Source organism: Gossypium hirsutum, chromosome D02, assembly GCF_007990345.1.
Source record: "Gossypium hirsutum isolate 1008001.06 chromosome D02, Gossypium_hirsutum_v2.1, whole genome shotgun sequence".
Classification (NCBI taxonomy): domain Eukaryota; kingdom Viridiplantae; phylum Streptophyta; class Magnoliopsida; order Malvales; family Malvaceae; genus Gossypium; species Gossypium hirsutum.
Window position 1 is genome coordinate 67,438,253 of NC_053438.1, and position 20,741 is coordinate 67,458,993.

The following is a 20,741-nucleotide window of genomic DNA, read 5'->3' on the forward strand; positions in this document are numbered from 1 at the left end:
TGAACTACCACATCGGAGGCAATACTTCTACTGATTTGCTCGCCAACGGCCTGGATTTTTTCCCCCAACAAAGTGGCAGCCTCATTAAATGAAGAAAACACATTATCACGAGCATTAGATTTCTTCTTTCTCTTGTTTGAAGATGAGGAACCCCCTTGGTCTCTATCTCCTCGCGGATCCGTACCAGAAACATCCATGTCGTCTAAAGAGACGTCAGCTTCGCAGTCATAGAATGTGTTTCTCTCTTCATTCATATCTGTAGTATGTACATCATCAGCATGTATTTCTTCAAGAACATCAGCAGCTGTTTGAGCATCTTTCCCAGTTGCTCGATCTCTTGCGTATATGGTAGTAAGCTGGTCATAGTACGGGAAAGTACGATATCTGAATTGAGCGGCTTCTTTGTGACTCTAAAAAAATGAGGAAATCATATTAGTCATAAGTTTGGTAAAAATAATATAATAAAGACTTGAAATAATCTTACCTTTAAATAGGACTCCCAAACCGCATCTTCAGCAACAACGAGCTGCCTTTGCTCGTCCCAACCAAAACCGCTATTGTTTTGGCCATTAAGCATGTCATAGACGATTGACCACTCCCTTTTAAGTAACCTAATCCTTGATTCAATATTAGGTTTCGCCTTCAACATTGCATTTGGTAAAACCGTTTGTAGCATTCTTTCCAACTCGTTCAAATAATCGGCTTTGAACTCGGTATCAGCATTAAATGTTCCAACATTGTGCAGGTCCACCATGCAGGAAACTAATGCTGCATCTTCCTCGGGAACCATTTTCTTTTGCTTCCTCGAGAAGCTTGAGAAGAAGCATTTGATTTTGGAACACCTGACATAATGATCTTAAGAACAAAAAAAAAACAAATTATATTAATTACTATTTTAATATCATGATTCAAAAGGTCAACACTTTATAAAATCTAAGGAATTAAGTTGAATATCATGAATCAAAAGCTCCATACCACAAAAAATTTAAAATTATAACACATGCTGAATTAGAAGAAATTATATTATAATTCAACAAGTTTAGTACAATACAAAAATCAATACAAAAGTTTCACAAACTAATTTCTAGATGCTTGCCATTCATCGAACATTTGGTTGGCTAGTTCCATCCTCCAAGTAGCCCAAGCATCCGATGGATGAATATTTGTGATATTCAGTTCATCGTCATCCACCACATTAATTGTAGGTAATCCTTCTCCCACCTCCGCTTCAATGGGATCAATACTCATGTGGGTTCGAATAAAATTATGGAGCAAACAACATGCAATAATAATTCTATTGTGCACCCTTACAGGATAGAACGATGGACTCCTAAGTATTCTCCATCTAAGTTTTAATAAGCCAAAGCATCTTTCAATAACATTACGTGCTGAGGCATGTTTCATATTAAAAAACTCTTGCGGAGAACTTGGCTGATAACCCTGACGCCACTTGTTCAAATGATATCGCTGTCCTCTAAATGGTGCAAGAAATCCCTCACAATTTGTGTATCCAGCATCAACTAGATAATAACAACCTATAAAATAATTTTTTTTAAAAATGATTAATTCAGCACACAAAGTTTGATCTTAATGCCATGAATTCAAAGTCCTCTAACTATACACTTTACCATGAGGAACTTTTAATCCATGTCTTCTACTAATGGCATCTCGAAGAACCCGTCCATCGGCAACTGAACCTTCCCAACCAGGAAGAACATAAACAAATTGCATCTCAGGTGTACAAACACCTAGCATATTTGTTGCTATGTCACCTTTTCGCGTTTGATATCTAGGTTTATCAACTGTTGGAACCCTAATCTTAATGTGGGTTCCATCAAGAGCACCTAAGCAATTCTATATCACATGATATAAAACATTGAGTTAGAATACTAATTTAAATCTAAATCAAGTAAATGTTGTTGAAGCTATATATAAAACTCAGTCCAATACCTTAAACCATTTCCACCTTGTGTCAGAAGAATCGGCTGTAATTGACTCCGGCTTTTTAAATAACACATCTTGCAAGCGTATGACAGCATTTAAAACACTATGAAATGCTCTGCTAACAGTTTCCCCGGATCTTCTAAAGTGATGCTTGATAACCCAATTTTTCAGGTGATGGGAGATGATATGTAAAAACATTGCTACTTGCTCGTCAACAAGCATGAACCTTGTCGACTTCAATCCCCCTATCGATTCTAACATCTCACATAGTTAAAAAAAGGCAGCTCTGTTCATCCTAACTTGTTCAATACAGGTCTCGTCACTAGCATATACAAGCCACTTCACATAATCAATTTTTGCATAAAAATCTACGGTATAGGACCTAATCCTTGGTCTATGTAAGCTAAGGCTGGCACCCATTCTAAATAAGAACCAAATCGCGATTCTATAGATTTCCAACCATATTGTCACAGCAATACTAATTCTTTTACGCCTCACACTTTGTGCAATTAAAGGCAGACGAGCCATTACTGCAACATTTTAAATTTAGAACACACTATCAAAGAATTGAAGTTGCAATTATACATTATCAAATAAAAATAAATAGCACAAATTTAGAACACACGAAGCAAAAAAATATCTATTAAATGATATCGTTGCAACTTTAATTTCATTTCTTTATCAATCACCCAAATAATAATGAAAGAGTATATTTAATTACTGATGATTAGTTTAATTAAGGTTTTCTAATTTCAAAATAAATAAAATGAAGAATGAGGATTTGGTTTAATAATGAAATTGAAGTTTTAAAACTTTTATAACATTTTAAATGGTAATTTCATTTTGTAAAAATATATATAACTTTGAAGAGGACTTATTTTTTACAAGAATTGTTACTTATCTTTCTAGTTTCGAGTTTAAAATACATGTTTAGCATTTTTTCATCAAAAAATTATTATTATTAAAATTTCAGAATTCTATAGAATTTATTAATTTAACAGCCAATTTTGACTTTTTAAGTAAAATTATTAAAAATTTTATTTATCATATTATATATACGTTAATTTTAAAAACTTCCTTACACTTTCACAATTATAATTTATGTATTATAGGGAAATCATATTATGAATGAGGAATATTTTACGTATAATGTAATTAACTTAAAATCTAAGATAGAATTAGACAATAAATTTCAGTCCATTTTGATTTTTATAATTAAGATAACATTATTTCCATTATAGGGGAAAAATAATGTTTTGAATCAATTAACATTTGTTTTAAATAACATGTATTGCGTGCATAAAAGGTTAATTATAACTATTTAAATTTTATTTCTTCAAAAACTTACATTAAAATTTAATATATTATGTATAATTGACGTAGAATTAATTGACCTAAAATTTGAAGGTTGGTATTTGTTAGATTATAACTAAACTCATTATAATTTGGACATTTAAATATATTGATTAGTTAATTAAAATCACCCAAATTAATTGACCTAAAATGATATCGTATAAATATATTGATTAGTTACTTAAAGCATGTTCAAAGTTTGAACATTATAGTTTGGACATTTAAATTTAAATTTAAATTTAATTTCGTATAATGAAATTTAAGATCTAATAAAGCATGTTCAAAGTTTGATCATTGATTAATTTTTTTATTGATGATTTGTTTAGTTAAGGTTTTCTAATTTCAAAATAAATAAAATGAAGAATGAAGATTTAGTTTAATAATGAAATTGAAGTTTTAAAACTTTTATAACATTTTAAATGGTAATTTCATTTTGTAAAAAAATATATAACTTTTATCTCATTTACATGTACAAATTTATTATTAACAATATTGTATTTACATGTACAAATAATTGTGATTTGAAGCCCATTATTTGTAGGCATAATGCTCTTTAAAAAAAAATGTTACCTATTAGTAAAAACATATAACCTATTTTAAATTCAAAAAGAACAATAATTATGCAGCAATAACCATAACCATACAAACAAAAGCTTTAATGAGCATTACAAACATACAAACAAAACCATATTCATTTGGGAAACAACAGAAGCTGCTACAACAATACAAACATGGAATCAGGGAAAACATACAAACAAAACCATGAATACCAATGGAAAACTAACCTGTAATGAGCAAATCGGGGACGACTGCGATGTGGAAGTGTTGGAACAAAGAACCTGTAATGAGAAAAGTGCTCGGATCAACCTTTTTTTTTGGGAAAATATTTATGCTATAGCTAAATATAGTATATCAAAGCACAGAACAACCATACACCAATCATCATCCATGAGCCATATCAAACCTCTCACTATTCCCTCAAAAACATAAACACCAAATCCCAAGAGTAAAACACACAGAACAGTCAACAAGCAATCCATCAATTACAAACCACAAAATTCAGCGCCAACTACAGAGTACTTGATGACCCCACCCACACCTCAACCAAATTCCTCATTAAAAGTCCAACCATCTCTAGCAAATAGTCATCATGCCAGCATACATCAGGCCCGGAAACTCATGAACAGACACATAAACTCCATTCACAGACATCCATCCTTTCTAGACAGATAATGTTCCTTGGCCAGTATCCAAGAGATAATTAAAAGAGAAAGAAGCAACATTGTTAAACATTAAAAAAGGGAATGGCTGTTAGGATAGGAGCTTTTGCGTCCATAATGAAAACTGTTGTGGTTCAAAAGAGAAAACAAGGAGAATGAAGAGAAACACGTAAGATGTCATAGTTGGATGATCGGAAACATGCTTCTAATAATAACTTTCAAATTTAATTGTAGCAGTATAATTTAAAAGCAAAGCAGCAATTAAGAACGCAAAAAGAGGGAACTATGAAACTATTAAATCCAATTGCCAAGCTTTCAAAGGATTCATGACTTTTCTTTGTTCTGTATGATACCAGGTGACAAACCATTTAACCCAATTCCAAGTTCAATAACCTACACTGAACTGCCTCCTCATTTCCCTCATTATCTAAAATTAGTTCTCACCTCCCTTTTCTTCCTAATAAAAGACCCCGAACCAGCAAGTGTCCTCTTTTCATTACAATATGAGAAGCTTAAACCCTTTTTCTTTTGTTTTTCAAGAATGCTGGAAGCAGTCATGGCACAACCATAAAACCAACCATATTAAGTAAATTCAGTGCCTAACATCCTACATGTAGTAAGTTGCACTCAGTTAATACATAACAAACCACTGGCCTCTAATTCCCCCACATTCATCCCCATTAGCAAACAACACAATGCAGGCATATGTATCATCAACCGAGCAAAAAGATTCAAATATACTTCAAAAGTGATTTGATGCTCATAATTTCTCCATCAAACCTAATTTCAAAAGGAGACAACAACAATTGATAAGCTAATTTAGCCAATGATTTGGCTCAAGAATGTAGGAGAAACTGAATTTGCTTTAGATATGCAATCAACAAACATGACCAAAAATTTCTAGTTCATAGCATGAGCAATAGCATGCAATTATCTAGATTCTAGAGGTTCATAGTTAAGACAAAGCTTAGCATCGAAAAAAGTAAGCTTCCAAAAATTTAAGAACAAAATCAAAAGAGTAGTTCAAAACCAAGTAAATGACAAAGGCTGATTATAAAATGTATAATCACTTAATGGAAACTAATTACTATTTTACAACCTTACCACAACCAGAAACTATTAACCATAATATTAAACTGATATACAAGAAATTAAAAAAAAAACAACGCATCATAAACAAATAAACAACAAAGAAAACCACACAGAATTTTCACTAATACAACAAAAGCTTCTCTTTGATTTTCATGGACTTCACCAGTTTTCACATATCTGCTTGCAGAGTGTTTGTGAATTTGACAAATATAAACAAGATATCTACTCTCTCTGAAATTACTGAATTACTGGTTACTTTAACAAAACAAAAAATATTGCACGGAATAATGTGCCATCTTTGGCTGCAAAAGAAAATAGAAAGAAGCTTCATGAATGCAAAATTTGTCATACGAAAATGGAAATATGATTTAGTGAAAGAAGTATATGCTTTAAACTTTTTGATGTTGGTCTTTGAAAAATCAGGATTTATAAATTACACCGCACTAAATTTATATGAAATCACCATCAGAAAGCAAGGGATATTAAACCCAGAAAAACTTTCATTAACTAAAACTACTGAAGAGTAAAAGATTCATAACCATGAAATCAGCATTAAACTACTGAAGAATAAAAAGCCACAAGCGCAATTATACAATAATTCCAATGAAATCAGCAACAATGAATAAAATAAAATAGCAATTTCAACAGAAACTACTGAAGAGTAAAAGATTCATAACCATGCAAAAATCTTACAATTTGATAAAAGAGTGTCGAACAAACTTAAGAATTGGCAGATTAATTTGGGTCAAAATTAAAACTCACCCGATATTGGATCCTACGTGATGACCCGAAAAACGCTTCACTCTTTTTTCAATGGATTAAGCTATCAGGAATTTCCAATTTTGTGAATATATTGAAGAGAAAAAGAGAGTTTTGGTGTGCGGCGCAGATAGGGTTGGGAGGAAATGGGGAAGGGAAATTAGACGCCGAGACGAGAAGAAACGATGAGGAAAGAATCATCAACGGAAGCTGTGGGAAATGGGAGGAGAAATTATGAGGACAGCAGAGGAGAGGGTCGGGTAGGGAGGGAGGGTAAAACAGAGAGCTGGGGAGGGAAGCCGGACGTAATAGCTATTACAGCGAATTGGGAAGGGATTAGAAAACACGGGAATTTGGGGATTAGGGGCGTAATGTAATACGCGTAATACCTATTACAGCGAACCAAACACCGGAATAGGGGCGTAATGTAATACGCGCGTAATCGGGGTGTAATGGATTGGGTAATACACTGAACCAAACACAGTGTAAGAGTAGATCATTTGCCTGCAGTATGATGATGATAGATGCAGTAAGCTATGATCCCAACGCGCTATCTTATTGCTTAAAAACTATGATAGATGTTTCTGAGTTGTTGCACTATCGCCTAACTCAACCCATGTTCCCATGGCTAAATCTTTGATACAGATTTGAAGCAGCTTCACCACGGTCGCAAGTAGTGACTAAACGAATAGCTTTGCTACCTATCGGAAGGATATTTGCGTACTCGATTGTTTGTGTTTGGGGAACAGAAGAAAATTAAAGGAAACTAGTTATATTTGCATCTAGTGAACTCACTCTGTGCCCTAACAACTAATACAATGTAATTAAGAATTACCTTGTAAGTTAAGGACACTTGTGAGACCAAGACTTTACGCTGCGAGCTTATGACTTTTGTGGGGACCACATCCTTGGCATGGACAAAATCTTTGTCACTCATACATCACATTTATCCATTGTTTTAACATTGACAATTCATGCTTATGAGAAGTCGGATTTTAGATGGTATAGAACTAATACAAGATGACTAAGTAGCATCTAGAGAATGAACAAAGGCATATCCCCTTATAAAGCTCACATGGACCAAGCTCATTTTCAGTCATCTTTCTTCTTCCTCCTGAATTCCAGTACTTACAAAAAAATGAAGCTAAACTTTTACAGATGACTAAAGAAGCTGAAAATTAACCAACAGTCTTGAAAACTAATTAACTGATACGTGAAACAGACAAACTCATACAATAATCAAAGACTGATAAATCTTTATATTGATAATGGAGTATTGTCTCTCGTATGTAGGTTTACATATGGCATAATAGATTCTCAACATAGTTCCTATTGGCACTGTAATCCACCAAACCTTCACGTGCTGGCTTCAACTAGTGATGACTAGACCTGTTCATGGGTCGGGCCACTTGACCCGGCTCGAAGGCTCGCCCGAAATGTGGGAGGGTTTGAGCAAAATATAGGCCCGAAAAATAGGCTTGGATAAAAAATAAGGCCCGTTTAAAAAATGGGCCAAGCCTTAGATAAGACATTTTTGGCTCGGGCCCAACCCGAATTCACTAAAGGATAAAAAATATTTTTTATTTTTTAAATATTATCTTCTTATTGTTTTCTCCTATTTTGCTACAATTTTACTATTATGTTGCTACTATTTTGTTGTTATTGTTTGGATATTATATAAAACTTATTTTATTGTTAATTTTGTTATTATTTTAAAGACATTTGTTAATTTTCTTATTATTTTAGAGCTATTGCTTGTTAAGTTACATTTATTTTAGTGTTATTAAATTATACATATTTTTTAAAATTTATTTTCAATTTGTTGGGAAATATTTATCTTGATGTTGTTAGTATTTTTGATGTATTATATATATTTTAAAATTATATAAAAAATAATATGGACGGGCCGAGTCGGGCCCAGATTTTAACATTTTTATCCGGGTTGGGCTTAGACAATTTTAGATCAAATTTTCGGGTCGAGCCTATCAAACGGGCCCATGCAGATGACCGAACCATACGGATTAGGGGGTTACATAACTTAAACCTGAAACACAGAGTCCACATGTATAGCAATGGAACATATTTGTTATAACACAACCTTCATTAACTTTTGTCTAAACCTTGCAATCAATTTGGTTCTGTTCTTCCACATCCCAACATCTTCTTTTTTACTCATGTTCCAAGAACAAATGCCAAATAATTCTTACAATAGACCACACTGCCTGTCGTTTGATCATGGATGGCTCAAACTTTTTCTCAAATCAAGGCTGGTATTGATTTTCCCTTTATACAGTTAGACATTTACGGGTAGAAAAGGTGCATACATGCATACCCACACAAATATATATACGATTAATAATTTGAACACAGTAAAAGCTGCGCGTAAAGGATACTTATTTCCTCTCAGCGAAAATATTGTTCCCACTTTTTCCATGAAAACAATGGGTCTATCTAGAAACAATGATTTTCTATCAAAACTGTGTTCTTCTTGGTCTTAAACCACACCTTTTGACCATCCATTTGGAATATCTCACGTGACCCTAAACATTTGAAATTTAGTTACGAAATAAATAATTAAAATTTAGGGTAAATTACCAAAATAATCACTTTGGTTTACCTCAGGTTATATTTTAATCATTTTATATTTGAAATGTTACGTTTTAGTCACTGAACCATTAATTGTTGTTAACGGTATAACTGTAGGTTGTCGTAGCATGGTAAATAATAATTTCAAACAAAAATTTTATATTAATTTATACAATCGATCAGAATATTTTTTTCGTTCTGAGCAATTTAATGTTTTTTTAACTTTCTTTTTTTTTCTTTATTTTCTATTCTCTTTTGCTTCTCTCTCTGTTTTCTTCTCTTCTCCATTTCTTTTAACGCATTTTTTCTATGTTTTTCGTTTGTTAAAACTAGTCCCTATACTTATATTTTTTTAAACAATTTAATTTTTTTGAGTGAGGCGAGCTTGTGGACTAGTTTTAACAAATGAAAAATATAGAAAAACTATGTAAAAAGAAATAAAGAATGGAGGAAAACAGAGGGAGAAACAGAAGAGAAAGAAAAAAAAAAGAAAAAAAAGAAAGTTAAAAAACATAAAAAATAAATTGCACAAAATGAGAAAATATAGAGACCAATTGTAGAGTTTAACCTAAAATTTTCGTTTAAAATGATGATTTAACATAACACGTCAGCTTACAGTTACATTAACGAACGGCTCAATAACTAAAATATATCATAAGGCAAACAAAAGTGGGTATTTTAGTAGTTTACCTTAAGATTTATTATAAAATTAAAAAAGGAAGAATAATTCTGCTGGTAGGTAATTGGTATATTCTTAATAATATTCCTCGTAGTTAAAAGAATTATAAGAAAAGAGAATATGAAGGTGGAAGTGGAAAATTGTGAAGAGCTAATAAAAGGCGTGAGGAGGCAAATGCAAAAAAAAAAAAGGGGTCTTTTTCCACTAAATTCTACAAGAAAGCCATTTTTCACGTTTTTGCATTTTCAATCCTTCCAAAGGCTGATCCTTCTTGCTCGTTTCGCTCCTCCCAAACATTCAATCTTATTTAATACAATTATTCCCACATTTCTATTTTATTTTATTTAAAGTCCTTTAATTTTTTAATATACTTTGAAAGTGCTTAACGTTTGCATGCTTTATCAAACGCCTTTTTTTTTTGACAAATTTAATAAAAGTACCATTAAAAAAATTAATGGGGATGATTTGGAATTTCATATGTGAAATATTTTTAATAAGATGTAATTTATTACTTAAATAACTTTATAGATAATTACACGTGGAAAATAATTAAACAAATAAATAATACATGAAATTAAAAAAACTCTAAATTTAAAGAAAATAAATGTAATTATTTAAAAAAGATTTAACTCAATAGAAAAACCTCTTAATAAATAAATGTATGAAAGATTGAAATATTAAATTTATTCATTAAATCTGTTAAAAATTATAATTTGAAAAAAAAAATTCAAAGATTAATGACAATAAAAGTTCAAAAATACCATTAGAACTATTTTGACAAAACAGTTTAAATTTATTATTAAACTAATTTTTCTCATTAATTGCTTGTCATGCATAAAGTTTTAGATTAATATATAATAAAATTATACTTTGACTTCCAACGTTCACATCTAAATTTTTTTTTGATTTTATCCCTGAATAACTCTTAACAGTAATTTAATTGAAATTTTATAAAATATAGATATAAAAAGAGAAGGGTAGACAATAGAAATCAAAGTTGAAAACGGTGGGTGCACGTCGCAGACTCCAAAGGCTAAAAACCGCCACCTACCTCTTTTTACTCACTCAGTCACGTGCTTCTTTATTTTCCATTTTTTTTCTAAAACATAATTAAATTAATATTATCCAATAGGAGAAAAAAAATTATAACATAAACTTAAAAATAAATTATTTTATAAAGTTTTATATTTTAGTTTCGTGATTAAAAAAAATTATCCAGAAAATTTGCTATTTAAAAAGAGAAGTGTACAAAGGAGTCGCTAATTTAGTTTCCTTTCCTAAGTTTCTCGTTTGCATTAAGGGTAAAGTCGATTCACGATTTAATTTGATTGATATGATAATTATCTTCTCATTTATAGATTATGAAGGGACTAATTAATATTACAGAATTGTTACATATTTTTTCATTCATCTGTTATCTCCTGTTAAAATAATGACATAATACGTTAGTTTAAAGAGCTAATAATCAAATTGGTTCCGAAATATAAATAAAATATTATTTTGATATTTTAATTATTTTTTTAATAACTATTCTAAAATATTTTTAACCATATTAAGAATAAATTAAAATTAATTATAAAAATTATAAGTAATTATTTTAAATTAAAATAATTATTTTTATTTAATATTTTAAAAAACCTAAAAAATATATTTATATTTTAGAGATCAAATCAATCATCAGCCAAATAACAGATGAGTGATAAAATAATAATAATTCGATAATATTAATGACTATTATGTAAATAAATACTTTGGGTGGCCAAAGCATAATTTGGACCAAAGTTTAGGGACTAACGTGTTGTTTACCCTTACATTAATTTCAAAGAATCCTATAAAAAAGTTTAATTTTCTTTTTTTAAAGAATAAAAAAAGAAAATCTTCAATGTGCCGCCGCCTACCACCACGTCCACGTGTAAGAAATTTCTACCCCCATTTCGGTCTTGTCCTGCTCTTACAAAAGCCGCTACCCTGCACCAGTATTAGTCCCCCTCTCCTCTCCTTTTCTCTTCACTCCACATCTCATATTCCTTCATTTCTTTCTAAATACTTCCATTTTTTTGGTATGGCGATTACCTCTTCTTTTTTTTTTCGTTTTTATTTATTTATTGTTTATTTTGTTCTTTGTCTAGCATTCAATTTTTATTTTATTTTTTTATGTTTGATTATATTTTGTTTCTCTCTGATTTCACGTCTTTCCCTTCAAATTAAGCCATTTAATTATTTTTACCGATTTTTACCTTGGGTTTATGCCAATCTATTTCCATCTTAGTTAGATCTCGTCTTTGTCTTGTTTGATGATTTTGATTTTTGAAATTTTTTTTTGATAATGGGTGCAGATTTTTTTTAAGTGAAGGAACAGTGAAAAGCAACAGGAAATGGCAAATATAGATATCGATGGGATCTTGAAGGAGCTTCCCAATGATGGGCGTATCCCTAAAACCAAGATCGTTTGTACTTTGGGTCCGGCTTCACGGTCCGTACCTATGATAGAGAAGCTGTTGAGGGCTGGGATGAACGTTGCTCGCTTCAATTTCTCTCATGGCAGTCATGAGTATCATCAAGAGACCTTGGATAATCTTAGGTCTGCTATGCACAACACCGGCATCCTTTGCGCGGTCATGCTTGACACCAAGGTCCATTTTTTCCCCTTGTTTTTCTATATGATCTTATCATGTTACTTGGATTTAAGTGTGAGCTTCGAATACAAGTACTTAGAGGCTTATTTTGGATGTACTTAAAGGCTTATTTTGGATGATTTTATTCGAAAAATAAGAATCGAAGTAATATAGCATTAGTATAGTAAGTAGTAACTCACTCAACATGCTCACTTGAAATTAACTTTGCTGTGTCTTTCAATGGGCAAAAGAGATAACCCGAAATTTTCTACACATGCTAGTATTATGTTTTTCCGATTCGGGTATGTCGGATACAGGTACAGTTCTCTTATACGGTATACCTCGACATCAAATACCTTGTGTCCGCCTTGCCGAGCCCCCTCTTACACTTCAGACTCCTCGCTTGAGAACCCCTCCTAGCGACTCCGTATTCAGGGACACCTCGCTCAACAAGATCTTTGACTGAATTCCCAAGTCAGGTCAAGTGGGTCCTATATACGGATAACTTGATCCAATCGGAGAAGCCCCATACATACCGACATCCAACCTTAGACCTGTCGGTACGGACCACCTGCCTATCCAGGCCCAACCACAACACCACGCGTGGCACCTTGGGATAAGGGAAAAGCCTCATAAATCAGGTCCCGGATGAGAGGGCCCGTAGCGACCTCCATATTATACCTTCCTGTTAAGACTTAATCACCTTCATTGCCATCTGCCTTCGACCACCTTATGGCTCTCCACCGATTGGGTGAACCGTCCTTCATGAATCAACAAGAATTGTTGAAAGGCCCCTTGAAGGATTGATTGAAAATAAAGAGTCAACATAACTAACCCAACATATCAATATGGGTTTTTGTTGTAACCTCTAATAAACTTAAAATGAAAGATACGAGTCTTAAGAATGTTATATGTATACGTTTTCTCAGTTCTTTTAGCGCATGGTTTTTCATTTTCTGATGGTTGTTTGTATTCGATTGTGCTTTGCTGTTGCAGGGCCCTGAGATTCGAACTGGATTCCTGAAGGATGGAAAAGCTGTTCAACTGAAGGAAGGCCAGGAAATTACCGTAACAACCGATTACGATATTAAGGGATATGAGAAGATGATCTCCATGAGCTACAAAAAGCTGGCTGTTGATCTGAAGCCTGGGAATACCATTTTGTGTGCGGATGGTACAATCACACTTTCGGTGTTATCCTGTGATCCTGCTGCTGGGACTGTGAGATGCCGATGTGAAAACACAGCGATGATCGGTGAGAGGAAAAATGTCAACCTTCCTGGTGTCGTGGTGGATCTTCCCACACTCACTGAGAAGGATAAAGAAGACATCTTGGGATGGGGAGTTCCCAACAGTATTGATATGATTGCTCTTTCCTTTGTACGCAAAGGGTCTGATCTTGTCAATGTTCGTAAGGTCCTCGGTCCCCATGCTAAGAAGATTCAATTGATGTCAAAGGTGTGTTAAATCCGTTTCCCCTTTCAATTATGATTTAAAAACGAGAGGTTCTATGTGGTTTCTCTATGCAATTTGATTTCTAATGATGCGAGGTTTCCTTGTGGTTGCGATTCATTTAGGTTGAGAATCAGGAGGGTGTTATCAACTTCGACGAGATCTTGCGTGAGACTGATGCATTTATGGTTGCCCGTGGTGACCTTGGAATGGAAATTCCGGTTGAGAAGATCTTCCTAGCACAAAAGATGATGATATACAAGTGTAATCTTGCAGGCAAGCCTGTTGTTACCGCCACTCAAATGCTTGAATCCATGATAAAGTCTCCGAGGCCAACCCGAGCTGAAGCAACCGATGTTGCTAATGCTGTCCTGGACGGTACCGATTGTGTCATGCTCAGTGGTGAGAGTGCTGCTGGAGCCTATCCAGAGCTTGCCGTGAAGATCATGGCTCGGATTTGTATTGAGGCAGAATCTTCCCTTGACTATGGAGCAATCTTCAAAGAAATGATCCGATCGACTCCACTTCCAATGAGTCCACTGGAGAGTCTTGCATCCTCAGCTGTACGAACAGCTAACAAGGCCAAAGCTAAACTCATCGTTGTCTTAACCCGTGGTGGAACGACAGCCAAATTGGTCGCCAAGTACAGACCAGCTGTTCCTATCCTATCCGTGGTTGTCCCAGTCTTGACAACCGATTCATTTGATTGGACCTGCAGTGACGAAGGTCCAGCCAGACACAGTCTGATATATAGGGGCTTGGTTCCCATCCTGGCAGAAGGGTCAGCCAAGGCAACTGATGCCGAATCCACCGAGGTCATCTTAGAAGCAGCAATGAAGTCAGCTACGGAGAAGGGGTTGTGCAAGCCTGGTGATGCCATCGTTGCACTGCACCGTATCGGGGCTGCTTCGGTTATTAAGATCTGCATAGTGAAGTGATGATCAAAAGCTGGCTTTTTAGATATTGCATTTAATTATCCCTTTATTGTTCTTAAAAATCTAAGCTGGTTCAACTTTGAATATTCAGCTGAAACACTGTTTTGTCTCAGCTTCTGATGACTTGCTAGTTAATCGTTAATGCTGGATTTCTTGCTCCCAACTCTTCGGGTTTAAATTAAGTAATCATGTTTCATGTCGGATCCATTTTTATACATGGATATGAAGATATTATATATTTCAATTACATGAAAAATCTTGAACAAGTTGGACATTTTTGTATTACACGTTTTATCTAATAAAATTACTGCAGGGCTGTTATTCTTTACTTCATTACTATGTAATTAAGCAGTTTAATAAATCACTTTTTCAATTATTTTTTAATTATTTAATGATATTTTAGTAATTTTTTTACTCGAACCTTAAACTTTAAACTCAAATCTCCATCTTTGAACCTCGAACTTGTTTAGGATTTAGGTCTTGAGTTCGGGATTTTGGGTTTAGATTCGGGTCGAGGTTCGGTGTTCGAGTTCGAGATTTAGGATTCAAGGTAAAAAATTATCAAAATTATATGTTAATGATATGAATCAAGGATGATGTGGTGAGAAAAGTCTATAAAATAATTTCTCCTTTTATGTTTTCCTATTTTTAAAAATTTTCAACTTTAATATTTTATTTGTATTTTTAGTAATTTAGTCCTGTATATTCAAAATGTTAAAGTTAAATGATTCAAATTGGTAAATATTCAAATTAACAATAATAAGCTAACAATATTATTAGTATTAATTGATTTTTTTTGTCGTTTTAACTCGATTGACATGGGTATTGTTGCTTTTACAGGAGGACTTGGATTGAAAGTGAGTTGAAGCACATTATCGTTTTAATTATGGGTTGGGAGGGCTATGAATAATTTTAAGTATCGTGTATAAAAAGAGCAAATCAAAATTTTTAATAAGATTATTTAAGTTTAAATTTTCTTTTACACATTTAGCTTTTCTTTTAAATAAAATAAATAAAGAGATTAAATTAAATAGAGTGACGAAATTTCAAAAGTCGGGAGCATAATTAAACCTAATTAATCTGTTGCTGAATAAAACCTTTGTTCCATTTAAATTAAGAATTTTATTTATATAAAGTTAGTCTTTTCCTTCTTCTTCTTTTTTCATTTTTTCACTTTTTCTTCTAAACACAACAAATAAAATAAAATTTCTTCCTCCCACATAAACTTTTTTTCATTTTTCGTTTTCCATTTTTTCTTTTAATTGCCATTTATACGCTTTTTTTTTGTAAAATTAAATAAAGATAACAAATTTATAGGGTTTATAAAAACAAATTATTCGAGTTATTAATAAGAAAAACACAAACGGCAAGTTGATGTTGCATTTAAAAAATCGATATAATAACAAATTTAGTCTTCAACTTTTACATATTATATCTATTTGGTCATAATTTTAAAAAATTAACCCTCAAAATTTACAAATGATCTCAATCTAATCCTAATTCTAAAAAATATATAAAAATACATAAATATTTTTTAAAAACTAAAGTGATAAATTTAAATTATATTAATATTAAATAAATTTAATTATATTAAAATAAAATAATATAATATAAAAATCTACCACCCCTGCCTCTCCCTAGTGGTGCTCATGGGCTGGGTCAGGTTGGGTTCGGACTGAGTCTAAACATGACATTAACATACTTTATGCTAACACAAGCCCGACTTGACCGGAAACACAAGTCTAAAATTTTGCCAAAACCCGCTCATATCTGTAAAAGACTAACCCAAGCCTATTTTAAGCCCACTCATATTATTTTTTTAATTTTTTTTAAAATATTTATGCTATTTTATCTTAACATTATTTTAATGTTTATATTAGAGTAATATTATATATTTAGTATAAGTTTATTTTTTTTAATGTGTTCTAAATTACATAATATAAAGTATTATAAACTTAAAAATGGGTCGGACTTGGGCCTTGAAGATTCAAACTCAAGGCTGACCTATATTTTAAACAGACTTAATATTTTTATTCGAACTCTCTTAAAATTCAAACAAACCTTTAGACCTTGACGAATAATCCGACCCATGAACAGTTGTACCTCTTCCCTAGAGGTGCTCATGGGCCGGGCGGCCCGGCCCGACCCGACGGCCCGCCCGAAATATGGGAGGGTTTGGGTAAAAATATAGGCTCGAAATATGGCTTTGGGCAAAAAAATGGGGCCTGTTTTCAGGGCCTCGGGCACCACTTTTTTTGCCCGGGCCCGGCCCAGCCCCGCCAGATATAATAAATATATTTATTTTTTTTAATTTTTTTTAATTTTAAAATATTTTTAAAATATTTTTTTTAAAATTTAAAATAAATTTTTAATATTTATTAAAAAATGGGCCGGGTCGAGTCAGGCCCGGGCTTATGACTTTTTTCCCGAGCGGGTATGGGCAAAATTTTAGGCCCATATTTCGGGCCAGACCGAATTTTTTATGAGTCTGGCCCGAACCAGGCCATACCCGGCCCATGGGCACCTCTACTCTTCCCCCTCCCTCCAGCCATGAAGTAATTTTGGAAATAGAAGTAGGTTTTGATATGATGCCACCGTCTTCTATTGCCGGTTGCAAGGCAAATGAGAAAAGGCAAAAGATGAACGCCACTAAGGTGCGAATCAATTTTCATAAACCTATGGCAAATATATTGTAATATTGTTATAATACTTCAAATTTTGCTGAATCTTCATAAATCTTTAATTAGTTAATATATTTTAGATTTTGTTTAATCTAATATTTTATTCAATCAATTTTTAAAAAAAATATATAATGATTTTTTTGGTCTTCCAACTTTACAAAAAAATCATTTTAGTCCCATTCAATTTCTGTTAACTTTATTAACGTGGCATCCACATGTATGCATGTTAACAATTAATTATTTTTTTAAAAATTAAAAAAATTACACTTTTTAATAATTTTTTGTATATTTTTTGAATTTTTAAAGTTTGAAAAATTAATTAATTGCTTATGTGGCATCCACGTGTATGCCATGTCAGCAAAGTTAACAATAGTTAACTTCTTCATCCATTTTGGGATGATTTGACAAACAACGTAAATTTAAGAACTAAAAGAGAAAAAAAATTAAATGGAGGGTTAATATGATTTTTTTATAAAATTGGAGGGCAAATTTTAAAAAGTCCAAATTTGATTTTGTTTAAAAAAAATATTATTTTTCCCAACTTAACAAACATGATAATAACAAACAAATAAAAAACACAACAATAAAATAATTTGAAATAGAAAAATGAACATCTTTTACTACTTCCCTGATCATTATAAATACATCATACAAATACCAAGGATCATCACACTGCACATTTTTTTTCTAGAGCTCTTAAAAGAATTAACAAAGATGGAAATTAAAGGCTATATTGTGGCTTTAATAATGGCAATGACGATGATGGAATTAGCGTCTTTAACACTGGCAACCAGTAGGAGAAGTATGCTCACCAATGGCATTGGATTGACTCCTCCCATGGGGTATGTTGTATTTTTAGCTCCTTTTTCTTTTATTTTTTTAATAAGTACGTGTTTTATATACCCTATTTGAATTTGCAGGTGGAACAGTTGGAATCATTTCGGATGCGATGTTGATGAAAAGATGGTAAAAGAAACTGGTAAATATAGTATTACTAACCATATATATGCTTTTTTATTTGAAATTATTTTCTTTTTTTTTCAAAATATTATATACATTAGCTTAAATATGAATATTTTTTGTTTTTATTGACAGCTGATGCTCTAGTTTCAACTGGTCTTTCCAAGCTTGGATATGTATATGTTAATATAGGTATATGCTGTTATTATAATTTTTCATTTACTTTAATCTAAAAAAATAAATACCCTTTACTTGTCATCATTGATTTTCAACATTTTTGCTTTCTTAGATGATTGCTGGGCTGAAATTGCTCGTGATGACAAGGTATTTAGAGCTTTGAATGTTCTTATTATGTTAGGATTGAAAAATATTGGTTTGGGGCTTATAATTATTGGATTTTGATCAAATTTCAGGGCAATATAATGCCTAAGAACTCAACATTTCCATCTGGGATAAAAGCTTTGGCAGATTATGTTCATAGCAAGGGTCTTAAGCTAGGAATCTATGGAGATGCAGGGTAATGTACTTACTATTGATGCTCAATTGTATGAATCTTGTATAGGTTATATGACAATTGCTTATGGATTTAATAGTGTTTTCATTTTGTACAGGTATTATACTTGTAGTAAGACAATGCCTGGTTCACTCGGTTTCGAAGAACAGGATGCTAAAACCTTTGCTTCCTGGGTATGATTTTCAGTGATCATTTCCCTTGTTTTAATTGAACCTAAAGCTTAATCCAGTTGGTTCGTGCGATAATTGTTTTGTATGCAGGGTATTGATTATTTGAAGTATGATAACTGTCACCATGATGGATCAAAGCCAATTGAAAGGTAGTGTAGTTGTCTTCTTTGTTTTGATTTGCAGCCATATATATGCTTATATATTGCTTTAATTTTTCGTGTAGATATCCTGTTATGACTAAAGCTTTGAAGAAGGTTGGCCGCCCCATATTCTTTTCTCTGTGTGAATGGTACTGTCTAAATCACAGTTTGATTTAAGCTTTTAGTTTAAGTAACGATTTTCTGATTCTTTTTTTTTTACTTTGCCATTTGTTTGATTTTTTGTTTCTTAGGGGAGAAATGCACCCTGCTGAATGGGGTTTCCATGTAGGAAATAGCTGGAGGACAACTTGTGACATAACTGATACATGGGAAAGGTAAAGATTTGCTAACGTATTTGGAGGATGTTAGAGTCGGCCTAGAGTATAACTTACGATATTTTGTTGCCTGGCAGTATGATTTCGAGAGCTGATCAAAATGAATTGTATGCTCAATATGCAAGGCCTGGTGGCTGGAATGGTTAGAGTTTTCTTCTAGTTCTGCAATTCTTTTTGAACCATATGAAATGTTTTGTGATTACAATTCTTGTTATATCGATAGATCCGGACATGCTTGAGATCGGGAATGGAGGGATGACGAAAGATGAATATATAGTACATTTCAACTTATGGGCTATTTCCAAGGTATTACAATTGATATTCTCCTTTTTTATGCTTGTTGATATGCATGATGTTGCATATCTGGTCTGAAAAACATGAATGCTATTGCAGGCTCCTCTTCTTCTCGGCTGCGACATAAGGAATATGACACAAGAGACTATAGAGATCATTTCAAACAAAGAGGTCATTGCTGTTAACCAAGGTACATAATTAGAAGTACAGTTCTTCAAAAACGCTTTAATGCATCAATAGTTATCAAACTTTTTTAACTCAATGCGATCTTCTACAATAGATTCTTATGGTATTCAAGCTAGGAAGGCTAGGATGCACGGTGATGAAGAGGTGAAACCTATGCAACAACCCCTTTTGTTTAACCATATGATCATATAACATGCTCGGATTGGTCACTTACCTTTTCGGTGCCTTGTAACAGATTTGGGTTGCGCCACTTTCCAGCTATAGGACAGCAGTTGTCATTCTCAATAGGGGTTCAGTTCGCTATTCTGTAACCGCGTTCTGGGAGGATATGGGACTAGACCCCAACACTGTAGTTGAAGCTAGGGACCTTTGGGAGGTACTCAAATTATAGCTACAAGCTTTATAGTATATCCTACTGTCATTTTCCATTGCTTTAGTTCACTTATTCATACACATATATGAATCTCTTGCAGCATAAAACACTGAAGAACCGTTTTGTGGGCAATATTACAACAATGTTGAACCCTCATTCATGCAAAATGTATGTGTTGAAACCAGTTTCTTGAACTTAGTGATTCTTGAATTGGGTCACTTTCTTTTCCTTTTTTTTTTTTTTGGATTAGCATTTTGGAATTAGTTCTTTAATAATATTTGATGAAGCAAGCTTTCCTCTTTAATGTAGTTGGATTAGCATTTGTAATTAGTTTCTTAATAATATGAATGAAGCAAGCTTTTTTACTCCAATGTTAGATGTGGTTGCTGTACTCTTGCAGATTTTTTTCATATTTATTCATTAGATTCAAGTCATTGAAGATGATAAAAGCAG

The 20,741-nt window shown here is 32.7% G+C and overlaps 2 protein-coding genes across 2 annotated transcripts; both read left to right on the forward strand.

Moving 5' to 3' along the window:
• Window positions 1-11,522: 11,522 nt before the first annotated feature.
• LOC107908997 (pyruvate kinase, cytosolic isozyme) lies at window positions 11,523-14,798 on the forward strand. The gene is made up of 4 exons (XM_016836346.2): window positions 11,523-11,693; window positions 11,970-12,266; window positions 13,245-13,706; window positions 13,826-14,798. Exons 2-4 carry the CDS (start codon window positions 12,009-12,011, stop codon window positions 14,636-14,638), a joined length of 1,533 nt encoding a protein of 510 aa, XP_016691835.1. The 5' UTR covers window positions 11,523-11,693; window positions 11,970-12,008; the 3' UTR covers window positions 14,639-14,798.
• Window positions 14,799-17,985: 3,187 nt separating this feature from the next.
• LOC107908998 (alpha-galactosidase 1) lies at window positions 17,986-20,659 on the forward strand. Its single transcript, XM_016836347.2, has 15 exons — window positions 17,986-18,158; window positions 18,237-18,295; window positions 18,412-18,468; window positions 18,566-18,600; window positions 18,690-18,793; window positions 18,888-18,963; window positions 19,051-19,109; window positions 19,184-19,249; window positions 19,352-19,435; window positions 19,513-19,577; window positions 19,659-19,741; window positions 19,829-19,919; window positions 20,010-20,059; window positions 20,151-20,291; window positions 20,389-20,659. The coding sequence occupies exons 1-15, from the start codon at window positions 18,031-18,033 to the stop codon at window positions 20,479-20,481; spliced, it is 1,191 nt and encodes a 396-aa protein (XP_016691836.1). The 5' UTR covers window positions 17,986-18,030; the 3' UTR covers window positions 20,482-20,659.
• The last annotated feature ends 82 nt before the right edge of the window (window positions 20,660-20,741 follow it).

Excerpts from the sequence above, each read along its gene's own strand:
- LOC107908997 (XM_016836346.2), top strand. The coding sequence starts at position 12,009 with ATGGCAAATATAGATATCGATGGGATCTTGAAGGAGCTTCCCAATGAT. Across the intron at positions 12,267-13,244 it reads CGGTCATGCTTGACACCAAG|GGCCCTGAGATTCGAACTGG; the intron begins GTCCATTTTTTC and ends TTGCTGTTGCAG. Across the intron at positions 13,707-13,825 it reads AGATTCAATTGATGTCAAAG|GTTGAGAATCAGGAGGGTGT; the intron begins GTGTGTTAAATC and ends CGATTCATTTAG.
- LOC107908998 (XM_016836347.2), top strand. The coding sequence starts at position 18,031 with ATGGAAATTAAAGGCTATATTGTGGCTTTAATAATGGCAATGACGATG. Across the intron at positions 18,296-18,411 it reads AAAGATGGTAAAAGAAACTG|CTGATGCTCTAGTTTCAACT; the intron begins GTAAATATAGTA and ends TTTTATTGACAG. Across the intron at positions 20,060-20,150 it reads GGATGCACGGTGATGAAGAG|ATTTGGGTTGCGCCACTTTC; the intron begins GTGAAACCTATG and ends GCCTTGTAACAG.